Here is a 17,306-nt window from a genome sequence, read left to right on the forward strand (position 1 = left end):
AAATTATAATTCACAGGTAGAAGTCACTGTGTTTGCTTTCTGGTAACTACAATAATAAAATTAGATCACAACAGAACTGGGAATGAAGATTTACTCACAGTGCAAACATTCTCAAGCATCACATATGTGCCAGGTGTTCTTTTAGGGATGATGGGACACAGCCACAGGTGATAGAAACATCAGGAAGGAAGTGGCACAACTTACCCCACCAACTTTCTCAAAGTGAGATCCATCTTTCTTAAAATCTGTGAGGGCTCCATTGAAATACCAGGTAAACATGATGTCTAGCAAGGGATCATGTTGCACTTGGCACGGCAAAATGACACTTTCGCCAACAGAGACATCCATGTTGGATGGTGCCAAAGTTATTCTCGTTGGTTCTGTTAAGGGAACAATAAAGTTTTAAATAAAATTGTAGTGTTTTTATTTTGATGAAAGCATTTTCACAAGCTGATTGCTAACCTAACATGTAGTGTGCATAATTGAAAGTCTTCAACATTAATATAGACATTTTTATGCAGATTTGTAATGTATTTCTTTGGATCCACAAATTCTTGTTAAAAGAATTAGGAAATTTGAATTTATAGGATACATCAGTTTAAAAATTAAAGTCACCTGTAAACAAGGTTCTAATACTACTACAAAATCAATTTTAACTTAGTTTTACTGCTTTGTGAAATATAGGGGTAGAAAGAGAAACCACTGAATTTTCACTAACTTTGAATGACTCAAATGCATTACTACCAAAATTTAAATACACTCAAACATTTGAAAGGCCACACAAAAGACATCCAGAACAGGTACTGTAAGAGGGATACTAAGTTAAAATGCTAATTAAATGCCTGTTTTTCCCCAAATGTCCACATGTGCATTTCTTTCTTCCTATCATTAACACAGCCCTTCCAGCTGTTCTGAATTAAACTTCTTTTGACCCCACTTTTCCATTGCTACTCATTTGTTGACTCCATATTGTAGCAAAAGTCCTCCAAAGAATCATTTATGTATACTGTCTACAATTCCTCTAGTAAATTCTCTCTCTAATCCACTCTTGTTAGGCTGTGGCTTCCCGCAACTTATTTGCTTTTAAGGTTCCCAGGAATCACCCTGTTGCAAACCAGTGGCACATTTTTCAATTTCATGTACTTAATTGATGTTTCAGCAGTATTTGCTCCCTTTCATCACTGTCTTCCTGTCAGTTCACTTTCTTTCCTTGGTTTCTGGAACACGAAACCCTCTTTGTTTTCTAGTACTGTGCTGGTCACTGCTTTGTGGTCCCTCTTCTTTTCCTACATCTCGTAATGTTAGATTGCCTCAAACTCAATCCTTGGTCTTCTTCTTTTGTCTTCACTCACTCTTGGTGATTTTATCTAGACTTCTCTTTTCAAGTACTTATCTGTATGCGAACAACTCCCAAGTGTGTGTTTCTATCCTCTATCTGATCTCTCCTTTGAATTCAGGCACAGCCAAATGCTAATGCTTTGGCTAAAGAAATGTAAGATGGAGCTATGTGTGGCACTGACAGGCAGAAGCCTGGAAAAAAGTAAGAGGCCATCTGAAACGTAGTCTTTCCTCTTCCACTGTGATGGGCAATGTGCAAGAGAATGGAGGCACCAGGACCCTTTATTCCTTAATGTAGACAGCATAGCTGACCCACCATGGACTGTGACATAAGCAAAAAGTATTAGCTTATGCTAATATTGTTGTTAATGGCAGAATACTGTGGTCTGCTTTCCACAAACAGAGCTTGGTGAACATTTCACATTTACCACATCCAAACCGAACTCCTGATCTGCCTCCTCCCCAAAGTGTGCAATCCTCAGCCTTTTCAATCTCAGTTGTTTTGATGGTCATTCCTTCTGTTATTTGCCAAATGCCCTGCAACCATCCTTGTCTCCTTTCTTTCTCTTGGGCCTCATTGGTCAGTAATTCCTGTTGACTCTGCAAGCCCAGTATTTGCAGAATCTGATCCTTTTCCATCAACTCCTCTGTTGTCACTTTCACTTGAGTCATTATTGCCTCCTGCCTGGTTTGCAGCCATGGTCTTCTGAGATCTCTCCAACTTCTACTCTTGATTCCCCACAGTCTGTTCTCATCAGAGCAGCTACACCAAAAGTTTAAAAATATATTTTACATCATGCCACTCTCTGCCAATTTGCACCAGCCTCTACTTTTCACTTCTACTAAAAGCCAAAGTCCTCACAAGGTCTACAAAGTTCTTCCACGATTTTCCCCCAAGGAATCTATTAGTTAACTCCTCTATGTCCACAAAATCTCTGCCTAGTCTCTCTTTCTCACTGGGCGTACTCCAATCACCATCTTTCTGCTCCAGCTGACCTCTCCCACACACTACTCTGTATTTTCTCAATTGTTTGCATTTTTTCCCCTTGGATAATTCCCTCATTTTTTATTCTACTGTGTATTTTCTTTCTACCTCCAGTAGAAGGTAAAATTCATGAAGGCAGAATCTTTATCCGTTTATTTACCAACATAAGTCAAACACCAGACACACAGCAGGTACTCATTTTTTTTTCTCAAATAAATAAACAACATATATGTGCAACTGTAAATGACTTTCATTGATGGTAAGGATTGTTTCATGGACGTCAAAAACTCCAGAAAATATCAATGATATTGTGCAAGAGTACATTCAAAAGATCTTACATAACAGAATAGCATAAAATTAGGTCATCAGCATATGCTATTTGTAATTCTTTTGCCTATCGTACTTGCACATAACTGATATGTTCCCTGGTGCATACTATGGTACGTAAAGAAATAATAAGAATTGTTCTCTTTATTTCCACCTGTTAAAAATAACAGTGCAAATACAGGTTCTATCTTCATAGTGCACTGCATAGTATAAACAATCTGGTTTTTTCTTTGCTCTTAATAACATACCATACAGCCCATCTCTACATAAAGCAATCTTTGGGAAATGTACCTACCAGTAACAACCAAGCGTGTTGTGCCATTTGCTTTCCCAAACTGGTTTTCTGCTATGCAGGTATAAGTTCCAACGTCAGCTTTAGTCACATTGACTATTTGAAGTCCTCCGTCTTTTAAAAAAGAAATTCTAAAGAAAATACAAATTAGACAAATAAGTGTATATTAGTCATTTTCACCAAATAGCAATTTTTATAAAAGTATTGCCTTAAGCTAGTATTTTAATTTATTTTTTATTTATTTTAATGTTTATTTTCAGAGAGGCAGAGACAGTGCAAGTGGGAGAGGGGCAGAGAGAGAGGGAGACAGAGAACCCCAAGCAGGCTCTGCACTGCCGGTCAGAGCCCGAGCCTGAGTTCGAACCAATGAAACTGTGAGATCATGACCTGGGCCAAAACCAAGAGTCGGATGCTTAACCGACTGAGCCACCCAGGCTCCCCTTAAGCTAGTATTTTTAAGTCCAGTCCTTAGCCTTCTTGGAAATAAAGAAAATTAAAAGAAAAGTTATACGCATACACACACGTGCACACACGTGCACACACACGCACACAGAGCTGAGGAAGAAAAGATGCTCTACCAATTGGAACTTTTCTTGATATTTTTTATGCAGCCCTACTTAACAGCATTACTTAACATTACACTTACTTTCAGGGATGCCTTTATCAAATAAGTGTGTAATGTTTTCTAAAAATATATGGTGTGGTAGATTGCTCATGATGGGTCAGCCTTGTAAGTTTGGAGAAAATAGAAAATAGACAGGACACTAACTCGCTTAACTTTAAAACAGTTCATGAGAAAGGAGAAACTCTCTTTCCTTTACATAATGAACTTGGGAGAGTCACATTTGACTCCATATAAACTCAAATTTTACAAAATCACACATTTATGGTCACCTGTGAGCTACTGCAAAGAATCTGGGCAATACAAATGAACATTACATTAGAGTTTCTGAGCATATGCTTAAGATACTTAAGGCTTTTGCATCTAACTAATTCATTAAGGAAATACAAATGAGTGCCTTACACGTGCTAGGCATTATGAGACTCTCTGGGATTACAGTGTGAGCAAGAAAGAAAGTCTCCACCTTCACGGAAATAAGTCTAATGAGCAGCTTACACAATAAATAAGTGAGAGAAGTTCAGATATTTAGGAAATACTCTGAAGGAGACAAACAGGATAACACAATAAAGAGAGCTATAAAGAATGTTCCCTTGATAGGGTGCTTCAGAAATGCCTCTGACAAGAGGTATCATTTGGAATAAGAATAAAGAATGAGAAAGGGTCTGTCCGTCATTAGTCAGATCCATGAATCTTTACTGCCTATCTTGTAGACCTGTAATTATTTTCCTTTCTTTGAATTCCTAAAATCTTCACTACCCATATCATTCATTTAACACTTAGGATGCCTTTTATCTTGTATGGTTCATATCTTTGGTATCTGAGTGTCATATCAATCTAAAGAGAGGGTAAATTTCTTAAAAAGGTTTCCAACCCCGAGTCAGCATGACATGATAGAGTAAACCATGGTCAATAAGTGTTTGCAACTTTTAGGCTATACAGTAGATATGAAAGGACGCTGAGGACCTCAGACTATGATGGGATGATCTCAACTCAATTTCTGGATATTATCCTGTTTGACAGAAGATATTGAGGCAAGTGTCAGAAGTGTGGATAGTCCAAGTTTATGTCTCAAAAATATACAAGATATATCTTTTATATTACATATAACTATTTTTCATGTCTTTTATATTACATATACATGTACATTCCTTTGATGGCCTGTCATTCACATTCACTCAAATCCTAGCTCCATTTTCTTGAGTGAGAAAGTGGTGGAATCAGAGGCAGCACACACAGACCTGCTCATGATTCTGGGCAGAGTATCCATGAATGTTTGTTGCTCAGGTGATTTGTTGTTTGTTTGTATGTCAAGAAATGTTTGAAACAAAAGGGTTTGAGAACAATGCCCTAGAAAGCTAATCAGGGAGCACAGAACATTGTATTTTAATTTGAGGAGCAAAGCAGAAAGGTTAAAAATGCCAAGAACTTTCCTAGGTAGCTGGGACAAAGGTGCTTTATCTGATTTCCTTCATGGAACCCTCACCACTTTACTGGGTATGAAATGCAGGCTGATCACTTTTCTCAAAGAGATGATTGAAGAAAAATCACTTTATACCTTAACATATCAGAGAACAAAGATTTTCTTAGTGTGCAATAATAATTGAAAGAGGAGACTCTGTAGAGGGGCACAAGCAAATAAAACACTTAGGATATGGAGAATGTTTTCATAAACATAGGGAGTAAACGGAAACAAATGTGAATCTGATCATGTAATTCTGCTATAACCCTCATCCCTGGCTTAGACCTCTTCTCTGGCATTACACTGCCTATAGGAGAAAAATTACATCCTGAGCCCAATACCTATTTTTCATTGGGACCCTACCTCTAACTTTGGAAGGCCTTGTGAATTCTACCCCTTGTTTGCTTTTCTCCAGTCACAAATACCTTCTTTTAAATGCTTTTATGCTTCTTATTGTCTTGGGACCTTTGTGCACACTATTTCCTATGTGTAATTAATGTGTACTTATCCTTCAGATTTTGGCCACTTTCCTGAACCATGGGTCAGATTAGGTGTTCCTGTAAATGATGATAGATCTCCTGTGCCTTTTTTACAGCATCTGACAACTGGCCAATTACATATTTGTGTGCGTCCTTGACTAATTTCTTCCCCTAGTAAGCTCAGAAACTGTAAGCTCTCTGGAGGTAGGAAGAGTGTCTAGACAGTGTCTGAATTACTCACTGTTAAACTCCTAGAGCCTCGAACCATTTCTGCCATGGACTAAATGTTCAAAATTAATACTTGTTGAATGAACAAATGACTGTGCGTTTAGAGAGTCACTACAGAAGAACTTGGATTAGTGAAGGCAGGTTGCAGAGCATTGAAGACATTGTAAATTTCAAGGAAATAAATTCAGAAAGTGTGTAAACTATTAGACACATACACATATATTATACACATATATATGTGTGTATACACACACACACACACACATATATGCACATGTATATGCATACAGTTTACCCTTGAACATGGGTTTCAACTGTGTGGATCTGTTTATTTGCAGATTTTTTTCAATACAGTATAGTACTGTAGATGTATTTTCTCTTCCTTGTGTTTTTTTTTTTAAATTTTGGAGAGAGAGAGAGAAAGCATGATTGGGGGAGAGAAGCAGAGTGAGAGAGAGAGAGACAGAGAATCTCAAGTAGGCCCGACACTTGGAACAGAGCCCAGTGCAGAAGTTGATCCCATGACCCTGGGATCATGATCTGAGCTAAAATCAAGAGTCGGATTCTCAACTGACTAAGTGACCCAGATACCCCTTTTCCTTACGATTTTCATAATAATACTTTCTTTTCTATACCTTACTTTATTATAATACAGTAAATAATACATATAATATACAAAATATGTGTTGTGTAAGTTATTGGTAAAAGTTATTAAGACAATAGCAGGCTCTTAGTTATGTTTCTGGGGAATCCAAAGTTACACTGGATTTTCCACTTTGCATGGGGTTGGTGCCCTTAACCCCCAAGTTGTTCAAGGGCCAACTGTGTAAATATATAAGCAAAACAGAGAAAGATGAGACAATAGAAGGCAGGATGAGAGAATTTAGAAATTCCTAGGATAAGAGGACTACAAATGTACTTTTACTATGAAGGAAGAAATTAATTAGAGGGAGGGATGAAAGTAAAGTGGGGGAGAGAGGGAAGGAGGAAGGAAAAGAAAGACAGTGAGACTCAAGTACTTGAGAAAAGTCTCAGACTGAGTACAAACGAGGGCAATGCTCCCGATCCATGATGATTGCTAATCCTATGTGTAAAACCTTTTGGCCATGACCCTCAAAGAGAATAGGATGTGACCTAGAGCACTGCTCAATAAATTTTACCTACTGTTGCTATCAAAAAAAAATTTTCCAGCTTTGCTGGAGATGCTAATATGTAAAGACAGCAAGCTAGAAGATGATATCAGAAAGTCTTAAAGACATTTAAATAGTGGGGCAACTTCATCTGCCCTGAGTTAGAGGGTGGAGGTAGAACTGGAAGCTCCAGGAAGCTGGGCAATTGACCACTTCCAAGATTAGCAAGCATGAAACCAAAGTAAAAAATGTCTCTGGTTGACTGAACAAATACTCAGCTTCAGCTTCGACCTTCTGATTTGGGTATCACACAATGGAGACAAGCCATTTCAGTACCTTCACATGCTATGAATTAGTGTAAGAGCTAAACTTCCAATACAATATAGAACCATTAGGGATATTGGAAGAATCACAAAACCTGTAGTGTGTAAGGTTTAATAGCTGTAAATGAACAATCCTATCCTCGTGACTATGCTGAGATGAGGAACCGTTTCAAAAGCAAGGCTAACAACTTAGGAATCACACGGACTCCAAAACAAACATACTGACTCTCAAAGAATGCAAACTCTGTACATTGTAAAATTTTGAGCTAATTGGGTATTTTCTTCCTAAATTGGTTCTTCCAGTAAGATCCAAGAGGCCCACAGGGCATCTCACACAACATAAAAATAAACAATATTCAGTAAATGGATGGAATAATTGTTTCTCAAAAGAAAACCTTCAATAACCCAAGCTTCCCTACAGAGATCCAAAGTGAAAATTTTATACCACTTCAGTATAAATGAAATTGCTTTCTAAGCTTTCTGGGAGCACGTTTTGCTGCAAACGGATAGAGCTGAAAATGTAGATAACAATGAGTAACTCTAAGTCTTGGCACAAAAAGTTAAACAAAGATTTATGAGATTAACATTAAGAAATGGGGTACTCCAGTTTCCTTTGAAAAATGCAGACTTTAAATCACTGTGGCATTTTAACTCCTTGATTAGTTTTACAATATACCTTTATATATCCCATTTTATTACTCTTTCCTTTTGTAATAAAAGAGGTTAATTATTTCACTTAACTTTGTGCAGTCTATGGTTAGTTTGGGATAAGTACACTTAATTGCTCTCAGCTGCTCTAATGGTCCATTCTGTAATGCAGTGATGGCATTGAATTTGACTGTTAAGCAACACTGTTTGTTCAGAAAGTTGACTGTTATCTAGGCAACACTCACCTCTACTTTATGAAGATATATAATCATCCATAATAACACAGTGTGTTTCAGAATGCAGAAAGTGTGGTATATCATGCATACAAGGCAGGATTTCTGAATACATTGTTGTACCTTTGCCTGTGTTCTGAATTTTACGGTAATTTATTCAACTTGAATTTTAACAAACATGCTGCAACTCTACATTTTCTCAGGAAACACATCTCAGTGGAGATGAAATCACACGAGATCGTAATGATTAAACTAGCTGTACAGAAAATAACAAACCTATTTTGGACTTCACTGTTCAAGTACATATTCAAAAAGATGGATGCTTACAATTAGCCATAAGAGAAAAGTACTCACAATGCATATATTACAGGATAAATAATGACAGTTAAGAAAAACAAGTATAAATTGATGAAAATGCATGAGAAAATAAGTGTCGGTGTAAAAGAGCACCGAGCGTAATGTTCTCATTTCCAGCTCCCTCTCAGCCCCAAATGCTTGGTGAAATAACTTCTGCCCCCTGAGTTCAAAGATAACGTACACACACTATTTAGGAAAATAATATTAGAATTTTCATTCTTTTAGCTGTGCCATTTTGGGCTTTCGTCTTATAAAATCAACAGTGTTAGGTTAGTGATTTATTGGTTGGCACATCTCCAAGGAAAAGAGAGGCAGAGCGGAGAAGATTCGGCAGTTAATTATCCTATTTTTGAACAAGCAGTAGGCTAATAATATGCGGCGTTGTTATTTTGTTGGACACACACATTACATGGAACAGGCACCCAAGGTCCTAGAGACATGTCCTTTTTTCATATCAATGAACATTGCTTCATATCCATAAGAAGAGAATCGATTATACAGGAGCATAATTATTACTTTTATAAAACCTTTCCAAAACCATGTCTATCATGACAAATACATCTAGAGCTAAATTTTTGTTATAACAGTGATGCAATAGGTTTTCTTCTAAAATGGAATCAAGCCAAAAGAACAATAGGCCCCTAAAAGGGGATTTCCACTTCAAATTGTTATATAGAAGTACTCATCTAAGTAATTCATGGGCTAGAGGTAATTCCTTTGAAACATTCAAATCCTTATCAATGAAGTGTCTGCAAAAACGATAAATATTTAGATGTATGAGGGAGTAAAACAAACAAGGCAAATAAACAACTCTCCGATTGCTCACATATTTAAAAGAAAGTCTCAAAGGGAATACTTATTAAGGCTCAAAGGGTAGCCATACTTGACACTATTCTCCCTTGCGTGAGAAAGAGACTCATAAGTGAAATCAAGGACAATCAAATGTCAGCTCTCTTGCTTATACTCCATATAAAGCTGATGAAAATTGCTTAAGTGAGTAGCATGGTTTCCTGATATTTCATCCCAGAATTAGACAGACCTAAGCACCTTGGCACAGGTGGACAACCCCAGGCCCTCCCTGTAAGCACAAGCTCCCTAACCGCATGGCAAAGAGAACAGCAAAATATATGCGTTCTCTGTAGGCAGGCAGACACCAAAGAGAAAGGAGGGGGCTGAGTTTTAATGTCAATGTTTTCCACTCAGTTCAAGAGTCAGACACTTTCTGTGGGGAGGGGTCGAAAAGTGATCCAAGTGTTACTTGCTTGGGTGCTCTTCTCAGAGTTTAGCCTCTCTGGAATGGAATTCACCCCCATCAAGAATACTAACATGCAAGACACGTTATGTGCAAAAGGAAAATTCAGTGACTCAAAGGATATGGAAGATGCCGGATATTTTTGGCTGTCCAGAAGTGATTCCTCTTTCTTTGGTAAATGACATGGATTTTCCTTTGGGGAATTCATTTCACCTCTTCTATGCAGTCTTGGTGGGGATATGTCTCAATATCCCCTGTGCTTTCCATACTGAGGGATAGATACATGACACAAATAGAGTTTCCCAAACTTTGTTGTATCCCAGTCACCTTGAGGACTCCTTAAAATACAGGTTGCTGGATCCACCATCACATTAGATCTGGGATAGGGCCCAAATATTTACATTTCTAACAAGTTCCCAGGTGATTTCTGGTGTGGCTGATATGGGAACCACACTTTCAGTAACAGTATTCTAAGCTATGCCCATTGGATTCTCCCTCCTTCAACTTTAATTCGGGACACAAAGACAAAAATGATGGTTCATTCCTTCCAGCCCTTGCTCTGAGAAGATGATACAATTCCTTCTGCCGGGATTTCTGGAGCCACCCAGTTTTCTATCCATCCTTGAGTCAGTTTCTGCAACTTATCTAATAATTCTGAGTAATATCCTTAAAATACTCCTCAGCTATAGTTCCCATATCCCTAAAGGATATATAAGCAAGTACAAGTTGGTGCCATGCACATAATATTTTTTCAATATATATCTGCTGTCTTAACCAATATGAAAGGTTCAGAGACAATCTTCTATAAAGAGAGTACAAAGTTTTATCACAAATCAGGAGTGGCCCCCGAAACACCTGCCGTGATATCATGCTCTTGCAACATAGGACGGTTTTGGCCCCACTATTCCAAATCCAAGGCCATCTTCTATTTTAGATACCCATCAATATATAAGTGGTCATTTACTTTTGCAGTGTGACTAACCTTGCTGAGATACAGAGTTCTTCGACTATTTGAAAAGTCTGGAGGACTCTACGCAGGACAAATAAACATGCATACAAAACAATTACAACAGATGTGATAAAATTCAAGATGAATCATCTAAGGTTCTGTGGACACCACGTTGGCAGCTCCTGTTAGCAATTCAACTCAACCAATGATAATAAGATTGTGTTTGAAACCTCTCTGTCTTGGATGCTTCAGTGTTAGCCTTTTTAGATGCACCTTATCAAGATTTTCCTTCATGATGTGTACATTTGGTGATTAGCTCCTTAAAAACTATCTTGCACAAAAATGGGGGGGTAATATAGACACAGAGAACTGGTGGTTGCCAGAGGGGAGGGTTTTGGGTGATGGGAAAAAGGGATGGAGAGGAATGGGAGGTACACGCTTCAGTTATGGAATGCTTAAGTCATGGGGATGAAAGGCACAGCATGGGGAACATAGTCAATGGTATTGTTATAGTATTGTATGGTGACAGATGGTAGCTACCCCTTTGGTGAGCATAGCCTAACATATAGACTTGTGGAATCACTATGTTGCGCACCTGAAATGAATGTAACATTGTATGCCAACTATACCTCACTTATTTTTTATTTAAAAAAAATTAATGTTTATTTATTTATTTTTGAGTGAGGGATGGAGGGAGGGAGAGAGAGAGAGAGCAAGCAAGCACCGGGGAGGGGCAGAGAGAGAGAGGGGGAGACACAGAATCCGAAGCAGGCTCCGGGGTCTGAGCTGTCAGCACAGAGCCCAATGTGGGGCTCGAACGCACAGACCATGAGATCATGACCTGAGCTGCAGTCAGACTCTTAACTGACTGAGCCACCCAGGTGCCCCTCAACGAAGCCTCACTTAAAAAAAAAAACAAAAAACAGTAATGTTGCATAGCTCAAGAATGTACAATTATCAGGCCACACATTCATCCATAACCTGGGGTGGGTCCCAAACTGTTTTCTGACAAAAATCTCAATCCTAATAATCTGTATTTTCTTGTCCCTCCACCATGCAGAGCTGTGATCATTGTCTATCACGCAAGTTCTGCTAAGCCACCACACCTTCAGTAAGATGATATAAACTTTAATACTAGCATAATTAACTCTTTAAGCACTGACTCTTCATTTTCATAGCAGCCCTTTCTGTGTACTCTAGGTTCTTGGCACTGAACATAACCTTGAAACAATTTCTCTTCCAAGCTTACTAAAAGCATACCTGTGAGAAATAATATTCATGGAAAATTAGGAGAAATGTGGTCTATCTCTTTCTCAAGAACCTTGAGTCTTAATACTCAAAGTTACCCTTTGGATTGCGAAGAAAAAGGAAAAAAAATCTTTATTACTCATTGAGAAGTCACTTTCTTTTATTTTAAGAATGTTGACTGTTAGTACTACATTCCTCAGTGTTCTCTTCATGACAACCCATTGGATTCAGATATACACTTTTGTATATTTCTGCCTAGGACGAGTAGCGTATCTCCTTATTAAATGGTTTCGCTTCACCATTTATGGACATCCTGAATTATATAATTGGCAGTATTTCTCTCTGTTCCTTTGTTCGCAGAAATCTCTGAGCCAAAATTGTGCATCTAAACAAAGTGAACAGATCTGTTGGCAAACATTTTGTAAACTTACTCAGACACTCACTCAACAAGTACTTATTGAACATGTACTATGGACCATGCTCTGTAATAAGCAGTAAGGATTCACTGGTAAGAATTCAGGCTGTCCTAATATAACTTACATTCTAGACAAATGGAATGCTGGCATTTTTTTTTTTCTCCTCAATTTCTTCTCCTCAGTGTTCACTTTGTGTGTACATTTGATAAACTGTCTCAAGTTCTTTTAAGAATGAAATATGCTATATGTAAATGAAATAAACTAGAATATAGAAGACATCAAGCTATTAAAATGAGGCTTGAGTAATAAAGTAATAATAAATATAGAGAGGTGAAAATATTTTAAGCACCTAGAAAAACATGTAATTTATATCAAGTTTTAAAATACTACCATTTTCCCAATTAAGTAAATTAACAAATACCATGGAAAATTAAGTGCCTAATAAAATCTTAAAGGTAAAGTTAAACATGTCTCTTTCTTTAGTATTTGAATGTAAAAGGCCAGGAAATAATTTTTTCCCAAACAAGATAGACTTATACATTCAACCTCAATTAAAGATTTTTTTTTCAGGATGGCATACTCACAAACGGTCAAATGCTTTCATCTTCCCACAGAAATGGCTCTAGCAATGAAATCTTCATTAAGATAGAATTTAAAAATATCACAAATAAAATCAGGGAGTGGAAAACAGGTTAAAGTGCAAATTGAATTGTTTTTAAGTTTGTTGGGCACTAGGAAATTTAACTCAGTGCACCAACTCATTAGAACTTACACAACAGATCCTAAATTATGAATAACTCCTTCTAGCATTGAAATGTGGGAGGTAGCAACCATCACCTCTGAAACACGTTTATTCTTTTTTATGGAAGTGGAATGGTACCTCACCTAATCAACCATCCATCCACCCATCTATCTACCCATAATTCTGCTAAGGGTTCAGCGAGGAGGAAGAATTAAAATATGGAACCTTTCTTATTTTCAGTAGGAAGACTCAAGTAACCTTCTATGTAAAAAAAAAAAACAAAACAATTTTATGTATTTGTAAGACGTTGTGGTACACTAAATAAGAAAATTACAGGTATTTTTAAGAAATGGAAGCTACTCAATAAAGAATGAAATTCACTTCAATAAATATTTTTTGAGGACTTACGATGCTCTAAGTGTTTTGGAAAATAAGACTAAGAACTAGCCCCTACCCTTTGAAAATTTACAGTCTAATGGCTGACGGGGAATACATATAACTCATGCACAACTAACTGTAAAATGTGATCATCTGGCATGAAATTTTTTATATCTAATGAACAAATTCATCCAACTCCATTGTCAAAATACATAGTCTCTTCTTTTCTCCATTTCATTTACTGTTACCCTAAATCAAGCCTCCAGTAAATCCTGTCCTGCCAACTACAACTGCTTCCTAAGCAGATTTTTTGCTCCCCTCCTTTCTTTCATTAATCCACCTTACACATGTCGGCCAGAGTTATCTTTTAACCAGATCATGTCACATCCCTGCATACAGACCTCCAATAACTTCGGGGCACCTGGGTGGCTCTGTTGGTTAAGCATCCAACTCTTGATTTCAACTCAGGTCAAGATCTCAAGGGTTTGTGGGTTCAAGCTCTGTGATAGACTCTGTGCTGATAGCAGGGAGCCTGCCTAAGGTTCTGACTCTCTCTTTCTCTCTCTGCCCCTTCCCCATTCACTTCCCCTACTTGCTCACACATGTGCTCTCTCTCTCAAAAATAAATAAACATTAAAAAAAAAAAGACCTCAAATGACTTCTCACTCTATTTAAAATAAAATCCAACATTTTTATCATGGTCTTTAAGGCTCTCATCTCTGAGACTTCATATTTTATTTATTTGTTTATTTTATTGTCTTTCTGAGACTTCATATTTTATTACTCTCCTGATTTACACATGACACCTCAGAGACACTGGCTTTCATCAATCTCATTCCCATCTCTAAGCCTTTGCCTTTTTGGGGTGTCTTCCCAGAAGGCACTTCTCCCAATTCTTGGCATGATCCTTTATTACCATTTAGTTATCTGCCCCAAAGTTACTTCCTTAATGACCCCTTTTCTTTTTTTTCTTTTCTTTTTTCTTTTCTCTTCTTTCCTTTCCTTATCTTTAGAAAAAAAATTTTTTTAACATTTGTCCATTTTTTGAGAGACAGAGAAAGGCAGAACATGAGCGGGGAGGGGGCAGAGAGAGGGAGACACAGAATCTGAAACAGGCTCCAGGCTCTGAGCCACCAGCACAGAGCCCAACACAGGGCTTGAACTCACGAACTGCGAGATCCTGACCTGAGCCAAAGTCAGATGCTCAACCGACTGAGCCACCCAGGCGCCCCTGATGCTTTTTCTTTAAAAACTCTATAAAATCATATATTTTTTTCATTATGGCTAAAAAAAATATCTTTTTAACTTCTATGTATTCTTCCTCTCTCTTCTGGAATCTCTATGAGGTCTTTTCAGTTTATCTGCATTCTGTATTTCCCTTCTGCAAGTCCCATGAGGAAAGAACTGTGGCTGCCTTGTTCGCGTGGTTTCCTCAAAGCCCAGGGCATGATGTAGGTGTGCCAGAATGCACTTCCCAAAGGTGGCCACAGTTATATTTTGCATCCCACATGCTCCCCTAGAATCTTGCTACTGTCTCATCAAGCGGTAGAGTCTAATTCCCCTCCCTGTGAATATAGTTAGCTTGGTGATTCCCTTATAACCAGTGGAATGCTAGAAAAGTGAGGTGTTGTGTCTTCTGAGCCTAGGTGACTCATCTTCCATCTTGCTACCTTGAATATTCACTCTTGAACCCATCAGCTTCTTGTAAGCATTTCAACTCCCCAAAGCCACCATGTTGTAAGGAAGCCCAAACTAGTCCACGTAGAGATATCATATGGAAGGGCCTTGGGGCTGCCAAAGAGATCGCAGTGCATAGATAGCTCCCCATTCTTCTGGCTCCTGACTGCAATAATGGGAGACACCCTGAGAGAACACTTAGTCAAGCCTAGCCAAGCCTTTTCCCAATTCTGACCCATACAACAATGAAATCGAACAAAGTGACTGTTATTTTCCACCATTAGCTTTCAGAGTGATTTGTTATGCAACAATAGCTAATGGGAACAGTGGATGTTAAATATTTGATGAATAAATGAATCTTGAAATGAACAAACATGTATGCAGCAGAGTCTGAGGCTATAAAAATAGATAAGCAAAAGGCTCTCTGAGAATCCAGGTAAGATGGCCTTCTGCACAAATAGTTATAATATGTCCTGCTAGATGATACAGTTGGATAAAGAAACCACAAGGGTAACGCAGAAGAAAGAGAAATTAATCTTGCCTTCCTGGCTTGGGGGGAGGCTTCCCATTATGAGTAACAAAAAGCTGTACCTTGAGTGATAAGGAAGGGTTCTCTAGGTTGAGAAGAAAAGATATTCCAGACAGAGGAAATTGCAGGAGCAAAAAGGCAGGATAAAATGAGAATTTTGTTTCTTTCTCCCTTCTTTTAAAAATTATCAAAAGGCAATGGTATGCAGCCCTGTCCTCTAACTTGATAGTCTTATAATTTTTTTTAACGTTTATTTATTTTTGAGAGAAAGAGACAGAGCATGAGTGGGAGAGGGGCAGAGAGAGAGGGAGACAGAACTGGAAGCAGGCTCCAGGCTCTGAGCTTTCAGTACAGAGCCTGATGCAGGGCTCGAACTCATGAGCAGTGAGATCATGACCTGAGCTGAAGTCAGGTGCTTTAACCGACTGAGCCACCCAGGTGCCCCTCTAACTTGATAGTCTTAAGAGTCAATATTCGTACTTTGAGAGAAAGCATCTGATTTTTCCTATCTTAAACATATTAGCAGAAAAAATGCAAAAGTAGTATGTAATGATAATACATGTTTCTATAATAGCATTAATATTTTTATTTTTTCAATTTTCATTGAGAAGTGGCATACAGAACATTGACTGGGCTATTAGGCAAGTGAGTGTGGGATTTATGGGCTTGAGCAAGAAATGCCCTATGACCAAAGAAATGTGGTTTGGGTGATGACACCCAGTAAGTAAACATTTATGCTGAGTATGGGTATGAATTAATTAATTTACCCACTTGTAACAAGCAACTGGCTTGAAGTAGATTCCAATGTCCAGCACATTTAAATTCATTAACCAGCTTTCTCCTACCAAAATCATGACACTGACAAAATATTTTAAAGTGGCCTTAACTTTTATAATTCTTAAAAATCAATCTGAGTTTTTACATGGTCATCTGCAAAATTTAGCAGATATGATTTATAAAAACAGCAATTTCTTTAATAACATTTAGGTAAAATTTATTTGTTTAGGAAGTTTAGATAACGGAAAACTCAACTGAGTGTTATAGAAAACAAATGTCTTTACTCACAATGTTTTTTTGATCTCCACACCCAACATGGGGCACGAACTCATAACCCCAAGGTTAAGAGTTGCACTCTCTACCAGCTGAGCCAGCCAGGTGCCCCTGCTCACATTTCTTTTTAACTCAGTCTTATTACTCCTAAAGCATCTGAGCAACATGATAAAAAAAGTTAATATTAAAAACGACATCAACAGGTGCTTTTTTGGAGAGCATATATATAGAAGCCACAGTAGGAGATGCTTCAAACATACTACCTTATTTTTATCTTTGTAACTAGAGTCCACTGAGATAAAGAAATGTGAGAGAAATGGAGCAGGGACAGAGTTGGAAATAATCTTTCCAAAGGAAACTTGGTCCTTTCTTTCTTTGTCAGGACAGGTCAGTATTTTTGTTCAACCTTTGCTAAGAGTATGTGCCAAGCAAATGTCACCTAACATACTGCCTAACTTTGCAATAAGAATTTCTGCAAAAGGGGCACCTGGGTGGCTCAGTTGGTTAAGCATCCGACTTCGGCTCAGGTCACAATCTTGCGGTTCGTGAGTTCAAGCCCTGCATTGGGCTCTGTGCTAACAGCCTGGAGCTTGGAACCTGCTTCAGATTCTGTGTCTCCCTCTCTCTCTTGGCCCTTCCCCAGT

General features: G+C 38.0%; 1 protein-coding gene across 1 annotated transcript in view; it reads right to left on the minus strand.

Annotated features, from left to right (window-relative positions):
• CNTN3 (contactin 3) overlaps positions 1 to 17,306 on the minus strand; it is a 249,938-nt gene that overhangs the window by 62,919 nt on the left and 169,713 nt on the right. Inside the window, exons 11-12 of the mRNA XM_049640891.1 lie at positions 2,946 to 3,073; positions 205 to 380 (exon numbers count right to left, since the gene is read on the minus strand). Of these exons, the coding sequence (XP_049496848.1) occupies positions 205 to 380; positions 2,946 to 3,073 (304 nt within the window). The remainder of the gene's footprint in view (positions 1 to 204; positions 381 to 2,945; positions 3,074 to 17,306) is intronic.

Source organism: Panthera uncia, chromosome A2 (genome assembly GCF_023721935.1).
Source record: "Panthera uncia isolate 11264 chromosome A2, Puncia_PCG_1.0, whole genome shotgun sequence".
NCBI classification, from domain to species: domain Eukaryota; kingdom Metazoa; phylum Chordata; class Mammalia; order Carnivora; family Felidae; genus Panthera; species Panthera uncia.